Source organism: Salmo salar, chromosome ssa26 (assembly GCF_905237065.1).
Source record: "Salmo salar chromosome ssa26, Ssal_v3.1, whole genome shotgun sequence".
NCBI lineage: Eukaryota > Metazoa > Chordata > Actinopteri > Salmoniformes > Salmonidae > Salmo > Salmo salar.
Genome location: NC_059467.1, coordinates 37,756,217 through 37,774,857, shown reverse-complemented (window position 1 = coordinate 37,774,857; position 18,641 = coordinate 37,756,217). Strand labels below are relative to the sequence as shown.

Below are 18,641 nucleotides of genomic sequence, written 5' to 3'. Positions count from 1 at the left end.
ACAATAACAATAATGAGGCTATATACAGGGGGTACCCAATCCCCTATAGTGCAATAATGTTGCCCTGCGCCCTATGGACCCTGCTGCACTATATAGGGAGTAAGGTGCAATTTTTGGACGCCGTCTTTTTGATGTTTTATTTTAATTTTATATACTATCATGCCATTGTCTTTTGTGTGTCATTCATCTGTTTGATGTACCAGTCCTATGTTACCACAACTGGCCTCTAGAGGGAGTAGATCCCCACGGTCTTCAGTCAAACCAACTTGGATGGAGATTGCTGGCTCTGCAGTTTTAAGAGTCGTATATCCAAGACCACTGATTCCCAGGGTAACCCATTCAGTCAAAGAGAGCCCTCTTTGAGAAGCAGAAATCATTCTCAACACATTCAGTGACTAAATTCAAACTCCACCTCCCTTGTCATGGCTTTCATACTTGGGATGAAAGTCTCACACACACACACACTCCTGACTGACACTGAATGCTTCCAGGATTGTTCCCACCAGAGTGAGCAGGCTTGAAAACAGCAAATGCGGGCTGTCTTGTTTTGCACGCTTTGTACAAAATAATAAAATGCAGTACTACAGGATATTTCTTAACGTAGCTCTTTATTAGCTAGCTACAACTGGCATGTTCACTTATCTCCAACCATGATCAACTGACCATGACCTAACCATCTGGGTGGTCTTAACCAATCATAGCACAGTATGATACGGCGGTAAAATGCATCCAATTATAATTCAGTATGTTTACACATGAATATTACACGGGCCACAACTGTACTTCACCGTGTGGAATGCCAGACTCACAGACTGAGAGATGCTTCTGTCTGTCTGTTTCTGTCTGTCTGCATGTACTGTGTCTGTTTGTATATGTATGTCTGTATCTGTCTGTCCGTCTCCGTCTGTCCATTTCCATCTGTCTATCCGTCGGCCTGTCTTACCGCCTGACTGTCTGGAGCCCAAATAAGACACATACAGCCTCTGGGTCAAAGGTCATGTCCTAGGTCCCTCCTATGTGAAACTCAACTCCAAGTCTAGAGGGGAGGCAGGGATGGGGGTGGGGTGCATCCTAGTGCTAAAACACCTATGTTAAATGAATTGGTGGTTGAATCAGGTGTGTTAGTGCTGGGCTGGAACAAAGAATACTATGTTGTAGGAAGAGTGCAGGTCTGGACCTTTTTGGCGTAGGAGTTAGTGTGCTTGTTTTGATTGGAACTGTATGGTCATTGGTTCAAGCCAGGCTTGTTTACACTTATCTACAAGGTGGAGAGATTCTTTAACAGTTTTGAATTAGACATTTTCCATTGGTGGGCAAGAGAGACGGACATCGCTGAAAGGATTGTTGATACGAGCCAGGTATAACTATGGTGAGTCACAAACCTGGATGAGACGGAGAGAATAGAAAGCTGGCCGTAGTCTGTCAGAGGTGGAGACTGTTTACCTGGGTCGTGTTCAACCAAACAGAAGAAAACTAACTGAAACAGGGAGGGACTTACCCGGGTTTGTCCAATAAGACATTTGAGTAGTTTGTTTCAATTTTTTTCAGTCACGTGCACTAATGAACACACCCCTGAATTCAGCAAGGAAATGTTGGACAAAAAAATGAGAAAAAGGCTTTGTCCCAAATGGCATCGGGTTCTGGTCAATAGAAGTGCACTTTATTGTGCACTTTATAGGGAATAGGGTGTCATTTGGGATGCACTACTTACTGCCTGCTATGACATAAGCAATTTTTCAGGGCCCTATGGCTTGGGGATTATAATGTCAAAGTGAGGTGCACAGATTGTGTGTGTGTATGCGTGATCGCACAAGCATTTCGCTATAGATGCAATAACATCTGCTAAATATCTGTATGTGAACAATAATTTTGATTTGATTGATGTGGAGTCATTTGAAAGCGTCAAGTTGATCACATTGTCCTAGTCTATCAGTGATGAAAATCACTTCCCAGTCACTCGACACTGTAGGGTTCTATAACTGGCGGCTCGCGGGACGAATTTGACCCATGGGTGATTTTACTTGGCCCCCAAGGTTTCTGAGTAAACTTAAGACTGTAAAAACACCTGGAAATCATCTCCAAGTGATTTTAGTTTAGAAAATCTGTTTGTAAATATTCCCACGCATAGTAGACATGTGATTGTATACAAATGTAAGCAAGGTTTGAAATTACTATGTTTTTGTCAAATATTGTATCTGTTTCGGCTTTTTGCGGTCAATCTGCAGCCTACAATTTATTTGTAATTACATTACGGCCCCCCGACCATCTGCTCAAGAAGAAAATCTGCCGGCGGCTGAATCTAGTTGATGGTCCCTGGGTCTGCTATAGTGGGATAGCTCTGTTTTATTGGTTAGCACAGATATGGGATCAGTTTACCCTCCCTGAATCCTATCGTTTGCCATTATAAGGAAAATATTTGACGGACTTCAGATCAGTGTTTAGGGTCAACCGTCATGGTGGCTGGCTGCTTGTCCAGGAGAGAAAGCAGAGGTCCTTGGAGGTTCCCCTAGCTTTAGAACGTTAGAAATCAAAGCCCTGGAATTGGGATTAATCCACACACAAGCACGCAAACACACACAAGCCGGAGTCTATTGAGACAGACTCACTCTAGAGACTCATTCCAGAGTTACACACACACATACATACACAGAGGGTCTATACAGACGACAGGCTCCATAGAGGATTAGTCTAGGACCTGTTCCTTCCTTAGAAAAGACAGCTTAGCTTCCTTCAGTCCTGATACTCTGGGCCTTGTCTGTCAGGTCTCAAGCCACTTGGGCAAAAGAAGAAATGTAATGTCGCCAGACTCACTACCCCACAGTCTAACCATGGTCCATGAAACAAAACCAAACTGCAATGACAAAAGATTTTCAGTCACTCTCAGAGGAAAAGAGTATAGCCTGGTCCTAGATCTTTGCTGCCCTACCAGATCCTATAGTCTGTCTGTTTGGTGTCACAATGAACGAGTTGGCAAGGCAGTACAAACAGATAGGACCAGGATAGGAAACCAGAGGTATGATAAAACAATCTCTGTGTTGATATGGGTGTGGATCACAGGAGGTTGGTGACACTTCAATTGGGAAGGACCGGCTCGTGGTAATGGCTGGAGCGGAATTGGTGGAATGTTATCAAATTCCAGTGGTAGCCATGGTTGAATCTAATTCCAGTGGTAGCCATGGTTGAATCTAATTCCAGTGGTAGCCATGGTTGAATCTAATTCCAGTGGTAGCCATGGTTGAATCTAATTCCAGTGGTAGCCATGGTTGAATCTAATTCCAGTGGTAGCCATGGTTGAATCTAATTCCAGTGGTAGCCATGGTTGAATCTAATTCCAGTGGTAGCCATGGTTGAATCTAATTCCAGTGGTAGCCATGGTTGAATCTAATTCCAGTGGTAGCCATGGTTGAATCTAATTCCAGTGGTAGCCATGGTTGAATCTAATTCCAGTGGTAGCCTTTCTCATAACTCTCTGATGCCATTCCATTCGCTCCGTTCTGGGCATTATTATGAGTGGTCCTCCCCCAGCAGACTCCTGTGATCTGGATGATGTATGGACTATTGATGGAAGACAGAGAGTTATGAGAAAGGCTACCACTGGAATTAGATTGAACCACGGCTACCACTGGAATTAGATTCGACCATGGCTACCACTGGAATTAGATTGAACCACGGCTACCACTGGAATTAGATTGAACCACGGCTACCACTGGAATTAGATTGAACCTCGGCTACCATTGGAATTAGATTGAACCATGGCTACCCCTGGAATTAGATTGATCCATGGCTACCATTGGAATTAGATTGAACCATGGCTACCACTGAAATTAGATTGAACCATGGCCACGTCCCAAATGGAACCCTATTGCCACTTATAGTGTACTACTTTGGTCCAAAAGTCTGGCACCATATAGGGAAGAGAGTGCCATTTGGGATGTAGTCCTGGTGTAGCACGCACGCACACACACACACACACACACACACACACACACACACACACACACACACACACACACACACACACACACGCACACACACACACATGCTTCTTTCACACAATTCAGTTACTTCAGCCATTTTTCTACTCGATTGAACAGGAACGTGAGTCGGCAGTAGTGCCACCAATCAGCTTTTGTCCGGTCAGTGCTGATCTGTTAAAGTGTCTTCCAATGGGCTGAGTCTATTTGTTTGTGATTGATGCTCTGAAGCACACCCCATAACCAATGAAGCAGTAAAGGCAATCAAATGACTGCCAGTGTAGTTGGATAGACAGAATAGTATTTTTGTGTGTGGGGCTGGCTCTGGGCTGGGTTAGGATAGACCGGGTTGGCCTATTGTAAATGACTGCATCCATATCTGGTGGCAGTGTTCGACCGTGGCTGATGCAGAGGCTGTGCTGCCTGCTGGAGACAGAGGCAAACTGATTGCCCTCTCCACACCCTTTATCTCTGTAGGCTATATCATCTAGAAAACCGTTTGGTTGTTGATGAAAAGAGCAGTGTGTGCACACAGACAAACAGATGGACAGACAGACAGATAGGCAGACAGATGGGCAGAGAGGCACACAGACACGCATACAGACAGACAGGCAGACAGACACGCCCACAGACAGACAGACAGACAGACAGACAGACAGACAGACAGACAGACACACAGACACACAGACACACAGACACACAGACACACCCACAGGCAGGCAGGCAGGCAGGCAGGCAGACAGACAGACAGACAGACAGACAGACAGACAGACAGACAGACAGACAGACAGACAGACAGACAGACAGATTGAACCATGACAGACAGACAGACAGACAGACAGACAGACAGACAGACAGACAGACAGACAGACAGACAGACAGACAGACAGACAGACAGACAGACAGACAGACAGACAGACAGACAGACAGACAGACAGACAGACAGACAGACAGACAGACAGGGAGGCAGACCGGCACACAGAGGCCCTTGTTGTGGTACACTAGACAATGTAAGCACACTCAGGACGGCTGGGAATTTCATCCTGACTTATCAAACTGGGACACATTGCCAGAGGCCAACCACTGATGTGTAATATCTCCCTCACTAATTGAAACACATTTTCTTCCCATTTGCAATTAGAAGCTGATGAGAGACTTTAACAGTCCATTAGCTAGCCCAGCTAAAGCCCCCTTATGTGATTTGTACTGTGGTTTTTCTGCATGCTTTTCTTCTTGTGCATTTTGTTTTATCCAAGAGCTTGAATTGAAGCAACATGTTTCTTGGCCTGTGAACAGACATGTAGCCAGCTAGACCTACAGTCATCTCAATCAGTCTAGCAAATACAGGCTGAACAAGCTACAATTGCACTGCATGAATTCATTCACAGCTTTCATTTAGTTGCCTATTGATTCCTATCACTTGGGCTGAAAATACTGTCGATAGGCTATTACAGGCCCTACACATTTAATGTGGACTTTGTCCCACAAGTTCATAAACAAGTATATATCAAATAACAGTGGGTTATATTGCAACTGCACTGCACAACCCTTGAAAGAAAACTTTCCTAAATATAACATTCCCAAATATTTTCTCCTCTACACTAAAACCACGTGTTAAGGTGCAGCCCCCCGATGATTAACGTTGTTTCTGTCCAATCAAACGTTAGAGATGTTTTGGTTAAACTACCCTAACCAATCCGGTGGTCACAGAGGCAGTGCCGAAGTGCGACAGGCGTGTCTAGCGCTTGAAATTCACTTTGCCTGGAGTTCCGATTAACTTTGTCAAAGTTCCCTGCAGTCCTGGTTCGCTTTGCAGGCGCGTACACCCTCTGCAGTCACTCAGCTAGTCTTTATCATGTATGACAGCCATGCTCCGCAGCTTTTCCTGTCTATATTCCTCTTCTGTTTCGGAGTGAAGGCGATGACTGGTAAGTACAACGTAACACCAGCGTTGTAGATACTTTGTAACTTTGAATCATTGTTTTGCCAGGGAGCCTGTAGCGGTTGTCGGTTCTCTCTCTCTCTCTCTCTCTCTCTCTCTCTCAATTCAATTTAAATGGGCTTTATTTGCTTGGGGAATCTCTCTCTCGCTCTCTTTTATTTTTCTCTTCCTCTATCTCTCTCTCAAAATGTTCTGTGCTGCTCTGCAAGAGTAACTTTGCTGCAGCTTTGGCTGCGTTTTCTCTGCGGTTCTCCAGCGCCCCTCTCACAACGAAGTTACGCACAATGCGAGATGAGTTGAATAAGTGACTTGAATAACTTAGATGACCCCAAATATACCATATTTAATTACCAATACATAGTACAATTCTCCCCATCTGTTGTGAAATAGGCTGCTATGTCATTGAATAACTAGCCTACATCACACCACAGACAGTTCAAGGCGACTTGGCAATATGAAAACAATAGCATATTGTTTTCTAACAGACGTTGACACAGAAAGCTCTGAAAGTTACACTCAATGTTTAATAAGTTATTCCCTTCTCCTTTCCCATAGATCACTCCTGTTATGACACGGACTTAGTGGACATGGTGGTCCCGGTGGAGCTCTCTGGAGAGGAAGCTCACCTGTTACATGACTCATCCAGGCGCAGCGCGCGTCGACGCGGCCAGCGCTCTGTCGATTCCCGGGGTGGACTAAACTCTGTGGAGGACAGCTTATTTTTCTCTTTACCTGCTTTTGGAAAAGACCTGTACTTACGCCTGAAAAGGGATGCTTCTTTTCTGTCTGAGGGGTTTGTGGTCGAGGAGAGGGGAGGCGAAAGAGACCCCCCTAAATGGTCGCACCTGGCCAGAGACCAGCTCTGCTTTTACTCGGGATGGATTGTCAACCACACCGACTCTTTTGCCTCCCTCAACACCTGCGGCGGTCTGGTAAACTACTTCTCCTTCACCTGATATTATTCTGGGAAGTTTTAAGTGTTCAGGAATTCATACGGTAGCTTTCTATTGTTACACACACACACACACACACACACACACACACACACACACACACACACACACACACACACACACACACACACACACACTCAGATGACTGTCACTTCCATTCATAACACTGCCCTGACCTACACACACCATAATAACTACCCTGTACTACACACACCATAATAACTACCCTGAACTACACACACCATAATAACTACCCTGTACTACACACACCATAATAACTACCCTGTACTACACACACCATAATAACTACCCTGTACTACACACACCATAATAACTACCCTGAACTACACACACCATAATAACTACCCTGTAATACACACACCTTAATAACTACCCTGTACTACACACACCATAATAACTACCCTGTACTACACACACCATAATAACTACCCTGTACTACACACACCATAATAACTACCCTGTGTTACACACACCATAATAACTACCCTGAACTACACACACCATAATAACTACCCTGTACTACACACACCATAATAACTACCCTGTACTACACACACCATAATAACTACCCTGTACTACACACACCATAATAACTACCCTGTACTACACACACCATAATAACTACCCTGTACTACACACACCATAATAACTACCCTGTACTACACACACCATAATAACTACCCTGAACTACACACACCATAATAACTACCCTGTGTTACACACAACATAATAACTACCCTGTACTACACACACCATAATAACTACCCTGAACTACACACACCATAATAACTACCCTGTACTACACACACCATAATAACTACCCTGAACTACACACACCATAATAACCACCCTGTAATACACACACCATAATAACTACCCTGAACTACACACACAGCATAATAACTACCCTGTACTACACACACCATAATAACTACCCTGTACTACACACACCATAATAACTACCCTGTACTACACACACACCATAATAACTACCCTGTACTACACACACCATAATAACTACCCTGAACTACACACACAGCATAATAACTACCCTGTACTACACACACCATAATAACTACCCTGTACTACACACACCATAATAACTACCCTGTACTACACACACCATAATAACTACCCTGACCTACACACACCATAATAACTACCCTGTACTACACACACCATAATAACTACCCTGAACTACACACACCATAATAACTACCCTGTACTACACACACCATAATAACTACCCTGTACTACACACACCATAATAACTACCCTGTGTTACACACACCATAATAACTACCCTGTACTACACACACCATAATAACTACCCTGTGTTACACACACCATAATAACTACCCTGTACTACACACACAGCATAATAACTACCCTGTACTACACACACCATAATAACTACCCTGTACTACACACACCATAATAACTACCCTGTACTACACACACAGCATAATAACTACCCTGTACTACACACACACCATAATAACTACCCTGAACTACACACACAGCATAATAACTACCCTGTACTACACACACCATAATAACTTCCCTGTACTACACACACCATAATAACTACCCTGTACTACACACACCATAGTAACTACCCTGACTACACACACACCATAATAACTACCCTGTACTACACACACCATAATAACTACCCTGTGTTACACACACCATAATAACTACCCTGAACTACACACACCATAGAACTACCCTGTAATACACACACCATAATAACTACCCTGTACTACACACACCATAATAACTACCCTGTATTACACACAGCATCTTATGTCATTGACAGTAGAGTCAGATCGGATGGATCCAAACCAACATGAGCATATGAGTTAAAGTCAAAAGAATTGGACAAATTGCATGATCTTTTTCTTGGCATTTCATGTATTCTAAGCTCAGTGGGCCTGGCAGGTTGTTTTCTCTCCCCAGGCCTGCGTGAGATATTATTATCTGGAAAATGAGGTCACGATTGTTTAAATGTTCTATCCATTCTTGGAGGGAAAGAAGTGGGTCAGGATAGCTGACACCTACAGCCGTATATAAGGACGAAGGCTGACTTAAGTTGTGTGGGTGTGTGTGCACATACATGCATGTGTGTGCCAGCACGTACGCACAAACACACGCATGAAACGCACACACACACACACACACACATACGCACACACACACACACAAAGTCACGTGCGCACGCACACACACACACTATGTCAAAGACACACTATGCAGGCCCTCCTTTTGTTCATTTAATTGTTTGTTTTTGCTCAGTAGGTCAAATGCAAGGTAAGACAAACTGTGTGTGTGTGTGTGTAAGTGCGTGTATATGTGAAAACCCTAGTTTTGTACAGTGGCACTTCAAGACAGTTTTATTTGTGTTGTTAAATCGTTGGGCTGTTTTTGGCCGGAGTTCAGTTCAGACTAAGACCATTGGAGAGACCAGTCCCACCTGTGTGTGTGTGTCTGTGTGTCTGTGTGTGTGTGTGGTCTCTCTGTGTTAGTGTCAGTAGGCTAGTTGAGGGGAGAAGACCCAGGACAAAGTGGGCCCTAATAGTTATCTTCCCTGGATAGCTCTCTCTGTCTGTGGCCAGGTCACTGGAAGTATCTGTCACTTCTGCTCCCGCTCTTCCCCCCCCTGGCGCGTGAGGGCACCAGGCTGCCCTGTATCACGCAGTCCTATCATCCATCACGCACACCTGCCTTCCCTCGTCACGCACATCAGCGATATTGGACCAACCTGGACTCACTCATCACCTGTTATTACCTCCCCTATATTTGTCAGTTCCCCAGCTCTGTTCCCCGCTTCTGCATTGATTGTTTTTTGTCTTTGTTTTACTAGTTTGCTGACGCTGTTCCTGTCTCGTTCTATGTCCGTTCTTTATTAAATGTTTGACTCCCCGTACCTGCTTCGTCTCTCCAGCGTCATTCCATGTGACAGTATCCCCCTACCTGGCCTTGTAGCCTTGGAAGTGTGTGTCTGTCAGTCTGTCAGTCTGTCTGTTTATAGGACCCTATACAGTACAAGAGACAGTACATCAGTGTCCGGGAGTGAACAGCAGCATTACAACTACCATCACCAGGCAACAACTTCATACACTATAATTGGCTGTAGATATTTTGCTGGTCAGGCCACGTGGTGTGAAAAAATACGATTGATGTACCACCCTTTAAGTGAGGGGAAATATGAAATGGTTTTCTGCTGTGCTGCAGCAGCATAGTTTACCCTGAGGCTTAGCTTGGAGCTAGTGCCTGGTGGATGTCTTTGCTGTGCTGCAGCAGCATAGTTTACCCTGAGGCTTAGCTTGGAGCTAGTGCCTGGTGGATGTCTTTGCTGTGCTGCAGCAGCATAGTTTACCCTGAGGCTTAGCTTGGAGCTAGTGCCTGGTGGATGTCTTTGCTGTGCTGCAGCAGCATAGTTTACCCTGAGGCTTAGCTTGGAGCTATTGCCCGGTGGATGTCTTTCCTGTGTTAGCCTGCTGTGGCTACAGTATGTTGTAACACACTTAGCACAGTGTTCTATTTTACCTTGAAATACCAGCCGTTATTCACTTAACCCTGCCTCACACTGGAAGCTCCGAGGCTGGCCGCATGCATTCTCTGCTTTCACATTGTGTCGTGTTGTGAATGTGGCCAAGTGAACAGCCACATGCCTGTTTAGGGCTAAGTCTGTCTGTCTTTCTTTCTTTCTTTCTTTCTTTCTCTCTCTCTCTCTCTCTCTCTCTCTCTCTCTCTCTCTCTCTCTCTCTCTCTCTCTCTCTCTCTCTCTCTCTCTCGCTCTCTCTCTCTCTCTCTCTCTCGCTCTCTCTCTCTCTCTCTCTCTCTCTCGCTCTCTCTCTCTCTCTCTCTCTCGCTCTCTCTCTCTCTCTCTCTCTCTCTCTCTCTCTCTCTCTCTCTCTCTCTCTCTCTCTCTCTCTCTCTCTCTCTCTCTCTCTCTCTCTCTCTTTCTCTCTATCTCTCTTTCTCTCTCTCCCTCTCTCTCTCTCTCTCTCTCTCTACTTCACTGTGTACATAACCGTGATTGCTGAATGGACAATTAATCATCTGCGTCTTTTTTACCTTCAGCTTGTTCTGACCGAGAAGAAGACAACATTATCCCTCCAATGCTAGTTGCCATGGAAACGGCTCATAGGTCCTATAATTGCTGCCGCTGGGCTTTTGGAATACCTTTAAGACACTGTGTGTGGCTCTGGATTGCTTGTTAATGCCATGTCAACTCATTTTACTAGCCCTGCCAGGCGCACCTTTACAATACAACGATGGATCCTTTGTAAAGCCTTACAAAACCTTAAAGCACTCCACTTCTACTTTTCCCACCATGATTCATGTTGTAGGGAGTTTGTGTCTGTCTGTACCTGTCAGAGAGGATGAAAGAGTGAGGTTTATGGTCTTTCTTTCTTGCTTTCTTTCTTTCTTTCTTTCTTTCTTTCTTTCTTTCTTTCTTTCTTTCTCTCTCTCTCTCTTCCTCCTTATTTCTCTCAGCACTCCTCTCTGCTTCTTTCTCTCTCTTCAACTCTCTCTCTCTTCTCCCCTCTCTCTCAGCACTCCTCCATGCTTCCTCTCCCTAGCCCTGAGGAGGTGTGTGCTGAGATGTAAATTGGAGAGTTTGTGCTGACTCTTCTTTTGGCAGTGCACCCTACACAAGGAGCTGTGATGCACAGGGCTGGTTCTTGCCATTCTGCCACCCTAGGCGGAAAAATACGTATTTTCCAAAATGAAATGTTATGAATGCCTATCTATGTGGTAAGACTACCGTTTGTAAACACAAAAAAATACATAGGGTCTGGACCAAAAGACGTCGGCTCATGCTTACTGGGGTGTAGCCTACCATGTCGGCAGCAATGGAATTCTGTGACTAATCAATTTGGTGATTTAAGCTCTGAATATCAGCTACCCAACTTTATCAGGAGTTATCGTGAGCCTTTTTGCAGTGTGTTTACACAGCGGGAAATGTTGAAGTATTTTATTTTTTCCTGTGATACAAACTTGAAACCACTGATCATGCCAACAGGGTGAAACTTCTGTACAACAGTTGTGATTGTCCATTCCATAATGTCCATTTTACTTTGACCTGTCCTGTTCTCAGGGTATTTTGTTTGTTAACATGACAGCCCATTTTTAATTTGATTGGGTGCCATTTAGGTTAGGCTATTTGATTGGAGAAACCTGCATGATGTAAAAAGTGTCCGTCTCATTACATTGTCATCCATTTTATCTCCAGCCTGTAGGCTACAGAAAAGGCCACATATTCTTTCTACCATACCCTATATCTGCTACATGATTTATGTTAGATGATTTTTATGATGAAATGTTGGTGGAGCGCCGCAGCGATGTGTCTCTCCAACAGCACCCTTGAGAGGCGCGCTGGGAATGGACAAGCTAAATATTTTGCACCCCTGCCTTTGACAAAGTGGGCATTGTTTATCACAGGGCAGCATCAGTGCTCAACTAAAAAGCCCATTTGCCATTGGTTGAGAGAAATTGTCATTGTTTTTGGGCAGTATTGCAGTGCATTCGGAAAGTATTCAGACCCCTTGACTCTTTCCACATTTTATTACATTTCAGACTTATTCTAAAATTGATAAAATTCTATTAAAAAAAAATTCCCTCATCAAGCTACACACAATACCCCATAATGACAAAGCTAAAACAGTTTTTTAGAAATAAAAAACAGAAATACCTTATTTACATAAGTATTCAGACCCTTTGCTATGAGACTCAGGTGCATCCTATTTCCATTGATCATCCTTGAGATGTTTCTACAACTTGATTGGAGTCCACCTGTGGTAAATTAAATCGATTGGATATGATTTGGAAAGGCACACACCTGTCTATATAAGGTCCCACAGTTGACAGTGCATGTCAGAGTAAAAACAAAGCCATGAGGTCGAAGGAATTGTCCGAAGAACTCTGAGACAGGATTGTGTCGAGGCACAGATCTGGGGAATAGAACCAAAACATTTCTGCAGCATTGAAGGTCCCCATTAACACAATGGCCTCCATCATTCTTAAATGGAAGAAGTTTGGAACCACTAAGACTCTTCCTAGAGCTGGCCCACCCGGCCAAACTGAGCAATGGGGGAGATGGGCATTGGTCAGGGAGGTGACCAAGAACCCAATGGTCATTCTGACAGAGCTCCAGAGTTCCTCTGTGGAGATGGGAGAACCTTCCAGAATGACAAACATCTCTGCAGCACTCCACCAATCAGGCCTTTATGGTTGAGTGGGCAGATGTAAGCCACTCCTCAGTAAAAGGCACATGACAGCCCGCTTGGAGTTTGCCAAAAGGCACCTAAAGGACTATCAGACCATGACAAACAAGATTCTCTGGTCTGATGAAACCAAGATTGAACTCTTTGGCCTGAATGCCAAACATCACGTCTGGAGGAAACCTGGCAATGTTTTTCAGCAGCAGGGACTGGGAGACTAGTCAGGATCGAGGGAAAGATGAACGGAGCAAAGTACAGAGATATCCTTGATGAAAACCTGCTCCAGAGCGCTCAGGACCTCAGACAGGGGTGAAGGTTCACCTTCCAACAGGACAACAACCCTAAGCACATAGCCAAGACAATGCAGGAGTGGCTTCCGGACAAGTCTCTGAATGTTCTTGAGTGGCCCAGCCAGAGCCCAGATTTGAACCTAATCGAACATCTCTGGAGAGACCTGAAAAAGCTGTGCAACGACGCTCCCCATCCAACCTGACAGAGCTTGAGAGGATCTGCAGAGAAGAATGGGAGAAACTCCTCAAATACAGGTGTGCCAAGCTGGTAGCGTTATACCCAAGAAGACTCAAGGCTGTAATCGCTGCCAAAGGTGCTTCAATAAAGTACTAAGTAAAGGGTCTGAATACTTATGTAAATGTGATATTTCATTTTTTTTATTAATACATTTGCAAAAATGTATAAAAAACAGTTTTTGGTTTGTCATTATGGGGTATTGTGTGTAGATTGATGAGGGGGAAAAAACGATTTAATACATTTTAGAATAAGGCTGTAACGTAACAAAATGTGGACAAACAAAATGCGTGTTGGTCAGTTTAGTTCAGAAAACGCTGCCCTCGTCAATCTGCCGCCATAAGCGGCCGACTAATCCTGCCTATTGAGCGGGCCGGCCGTGTTTATACGTTGCAGTTTATTCACGTTTCACTGGACTACGTCAGTGAAGGCTTTGGGTTAGACTATAAGGTATTTGTTCCTATAAGGCCCTGCATGGTGTTGGCCAGGGGCTGGTTTTTGGTTGGGGTTGAGGTTGGGGGTATAGAGGTGGGGCTTGAGGCAGCTCTGATCGGGGGGAAAGGGGAGGTGGCATGATGCAAACAACTATCTGGGATCTCGTGAGAGAAAACCAAGAGATATGTTAAAAGCTGATCTAGCCTAAAAACATGAGGGGAGTATGAATGTTAACGGCTGCTCTGTTGTTCTTTTGCTCTTTCTCTCTCTCTCTCTCTCTCTCTCTCTCTCTCTCTCTCTCTCTCTCTCTCTCTCTCTCTGTCTCTCTTCAGACTGGACTGGTCTATACAGGAGAGGACAGTCTCTTCATCCAGCCGGCCAGCAGTTCTTCCAGCTCCTTCTCCGGGCTGCAGCACAGGGTGGTCCGACACCGACGCTCAGCCAAGACCAGCCCTCCTTCTGTCCCTCCCCCTGGATCCACAGCTGCAGACAAGCAGCCCAAGGACTGCGGCACCATTACAGGTGAGTGACAGAAATGTTGAATGGTGGATAGTGGATATTGGATACCATTGGACCGCCACTGCCACTTTCGATTGATTTGGTGGATTTTGGAAGGGAAAGGAAAGGGATTGGAGTGAGAGAGTGGATCCTCCATGTCTGTGAAGTGTGGCTGTACTTTGTCATTGTTTTAGTAACGATCAATCAATAGTCGAAGTGACAACTGCATGTACATTAGATAACAGTAATGTTATGGTTGTGGTCTAATTGATTTTCAAAAGCTTCATTACCATACATGGAAGTTTATTAGGCCCCTTTGTAACTTCTATGCATAACTTATTCTAGTCAGTAGGGTTCAAATGTAATCAGAAGCTTTGAAGGAAGGAGAGAAGTAGTCCATTAGAAGCTTTGAAGGAAGGAGAGAAGTAGTCCATCAGAAGCTTTGAAGGAAGGAGAGAAGTAGTCCATCAGAAGCTTTGAAGGAAGGAGAGAAGTAGTCCATCAGAAGCTGTAAAGGAAGGAGAGAAGTAGTCCATCAGAAGCTTTGAAGGAAGGAGAGAAGTAGTCCATCAGAAGCTTTGAAGGAAGGAGAGAAGTAGTCCGTCAGAAGCTTTGAAGGAAGGAGAGAAGTAGTCCATTAGAAGCTTTGAAGGAAGGAGAGAAGTAGTCCATTAGAAGCTTTGAAGGAAGGAGAGAAGTAGTCCATCAGAAGCTTTGAAGGAAGGAGAGAAGTAATCCATCAGAAGCTTTGAAGGAAGGAGAGAAGTAGACCATCCATGCAGACTGTGTGATGGTCAATTGACTGAGTTGAATTGACGTGACCCCCTTGAAATGCCTCAGAGCATTAAAACCTTTTCCAATTTGAACGCCATCCCCTTAAGAGGCATTAGAAGAAGACAAAAAGGATCCATCAAACCCATTTGGTGTTTCATCATGGTCAGACTCGCTCAGGTGGAACAAACTTAAACTTGCACCTTTTTTCAATGCTGAATTGAATTTCATTGAGAAAACAGCAAGGTGCCATAATACATTTTTTCGTAAACATCCTTTCTGAATTATAAAATATTCCAAGAAGTTGTTGTATAGTTTTTCAAAAGTATCTGTAATCTGATTACAATATTTTTCGCTGGTGAAATAACTGACTACAGTTACAGTTTTTTTGTAATCAAATTACATGTAACTGACATGTAATCAGTTACTGCCCAATCCTTGACGCCATCTTCTTCCCCATGTCTTTGTGGTACAGTAGTTTAGTATTCAGGAGTCGTCCTGGTGTAGGTCTCATAAATCATGGGTTTCTGAGCAATATTTACATTCTTTGATGTTTATTTAGCTTCAATCTGTTGGAAGGAGAGGCGTTTTAGGGCTGGCAGCTGGGCCTTGTTTTAATGTGCATTTCCTCTCTTTAAACTCCTGTTGGGGCCTGCTCTGTCTGTCTGTCTCTGTCTGACTGTCTCTCTGTCTGCCTGTCGGTCTGTCTGTCCCTCTCTGTCTGTCTCTGTTTATTTTTCTCTTGCTTTTTTGATCTGTCTGCGCTTTTTTTCTCTCTTTTTCTCTCTCAATTCAATTTCAATTCAATTTCAATTTAAGGGTTTCACGTATTTAAAGGAGCAGGAAACGGGTGAGTCAGGCGCAGGAGATGAAAGGTCCGTAGAATATATATTTTATAAAGTCCAGAGTGAACACAGCGACTAGGCAGGGTGCAAACCACAAACAAGAGGGAGAACAGCTCCAAACTCAAAAAATACACGGGGCGCAGCCCGGCAACCCTATGGCCTATCCAAAAATTATCCAGCCCTTCTACCTCAACGTAACACAAATCAATCCCGCACAAATCCCAAACAAGAAACGGACAAACTAAATAGCCTCCCACTAATTACAAACAAGGAACAGGTGCGTACTAAACAGACATAACTAACAGACATATGAAACATGGATCGGTGGCAGCTAGTAGGCCGGCGACGACGACCGCCAAGCGCTGCCCGACCGAGGAGTGGCGCCACCTTCTGTGGACGTTGTGACAAAGGGGCTTTATTGGCATGGGAAACATATGTTTACATTGCCAATGCAAGTGAAATAGATATTAAACAAAAGTGAAATAGACCAGAAAAAATGAATAGTTTTACATTACACTCACAAAAGTTTGGCTCACAGATCATCGACCGGCCTTCAAAACTACAGTGCAAAACATTACATTCTTGAATGTATAGTGTATTTTGGTCCCAATGTCTCATGAGTTTGAAATACACTGCTCAAAAAAATAAAGGGAACACTTAAACAACACAATGTAACTCCAAGTCAATCACACTTATGTGAAATCAAACTGTCCACTGATTGACAATACATTTCACATGCTGTTGTGCAAATGGAATAGACAACAAGTGGAAATTATAGGCAATTAGCAAGACACCCCCAATAAAGGAGTGGTTCTGCAGGTGGGGACCACAGACCACCTCTCAGTTCCTATGCTTCCTGGCTGATGTTTTGGTCACTTTTGAATGCTGGCGGTGCTTTCACTCTAGTGGTAGCATGAGACGGAGTCTACAACCCACACAAGTGGCTCAGGTAGTGCAGCTCATCCAGGATGGCACATCAATGCGAGCTGTGACAAGAAGGTTTGCTGTGTCTGTCAGCGTAGTGTCCAGAGCATGGAGGCGCTACCAGGAGACAGGCCAGTACATCAGGAGACGTGGAGGAGGCCGTAGGAGGGCAACAACCCAGCAGCAGGACCGCTACCTCCGCCTTTGTGCAAGGAGGAGCAGGAGGAGCACTGCCAGAGCCCTGCAAAATGACCTCCAGCAGGCCACAAATGTGCATGTGTCTGCTCAAACGGTCAGAAACAGACTGCATGAGGGTGGTATGAGGGCCTGACGTCCACAGGTGGGGGTTGTGCTTACAGCCCAACACCGTGCAGGACGTTTGGCATTTGCCAGAGAACACCAAGATTGGCAAATTCGCCACTGGCGCCCTGTGCTCTTCACAGATTAAAGCAGGTTCACACTGAGCACGTGACAGACGTGACAGAGTCTGGAGACGCCATGGAGAACGTTCTGCTGCCTGCAACATCCTCCAGCATGACCGGTTTGGCGGTGGGTCAGTCATGGTGTGGGGTGGCATTTCTTTGGGGGGCCGCACAGCCCTCCATGTGCTCGCCAGAGGTAGCCTGACTGCCATTAGGTACCGAGATGAGATCCTCAGACCCCTTGTGAGACCATATGCTGGTGCAGTTGGCCCTGGGTTCCTCCTAATGCAAGACAATGCTAGACCTCATGTGGCTGGAGTGTGTCAGCAGTTCCCGCAAGAGGTAGGCATTGATGCTATGGACTGGCCCGCCCGTTCCCCAGACCTGAATCCAATTGTGCACATCTGGGACATCATGTCTCGCTCCATCCACCAACGCCACGTTGCACCACAGACTGTCCAGGAGTTGGCGGATGCTTTAGTGCAGGTCTGGGAGGAGATCCCTTAGGAGACCATCTGCCACCTCATCAGGAGCATGCCCAGGTCATACAGGCACGTGGAGGCCACACACACTACTGAGCCTCATTTTGACTTGTTTTAAGGACATTACATCAAAGTTGGATCAGCCTGTAGTGTGGTTTTCCACTTTAATTTTGAGTGTGACTCCAAATCCAGACCTCCATGGGTTGATAAATTGGATTTCCATTGATTATTTTTGTGTGATTTTGTTCTCAGCACATTCAACTATGTAAAGAAAAAAGTCTTTAATAAGATTATTTATTTAATTCAGATCTAGGATGTGTTGTTTAAGTGTTCCCTTTATTTTTTTTATCAGTATATTTTAAGGAATGTTAAATGAATGTGTACATGAAGTGTATACAAAAAATATACAGTTGAAGTCAGAAGTTTACATACACTTAGGTTGGAGTCAAACCTCTTCAGCGTCTCATCCCGTCAGCGGGATCAAAATCCAGCAAAAAATCATATCGCCATTAGCATAACAAAATGTAATAATTTTTTTTTTTTTGTGTTTTTTTTTGTTTTTGTTTTATAGATACACCTCTCCTGAATCGACCCACGTCGTCCGATTTCAAAAAGG

General features: G+C 44.5%; 1 protein-coding gene across 1 annotated transcript; it reads left to right on the top strand.

Annotated features, from left to right (window-relative positions):
- The first annotated feature begins 5,693 nt into the window (after positions 1-5,693).
- LOC123730741 (A disintegrin and metalloproteinase with thrombospondin motifs 17) lies at positions 5,694-15,194 on the top strand. Its single transcript, XM_045708168.1, has 3 exons — positions 5,694-5,902; positions 6,472-6,848; positions 14,416-15,194. The coding sequence occupies exons 1-3, from the start codon at positions 5,830-5,832 to the stop codon at positions 14,611-14,613; spliced, it is 648 nt and encodes a 215-aa protein (XP_045564124.1). The 5' UTR covers positions 5,694-5,829; the 3' UTR covers positions 14,614-15,194.
- Positions 15,195-18,641: the final 3,447 nt, after the last annotated feature.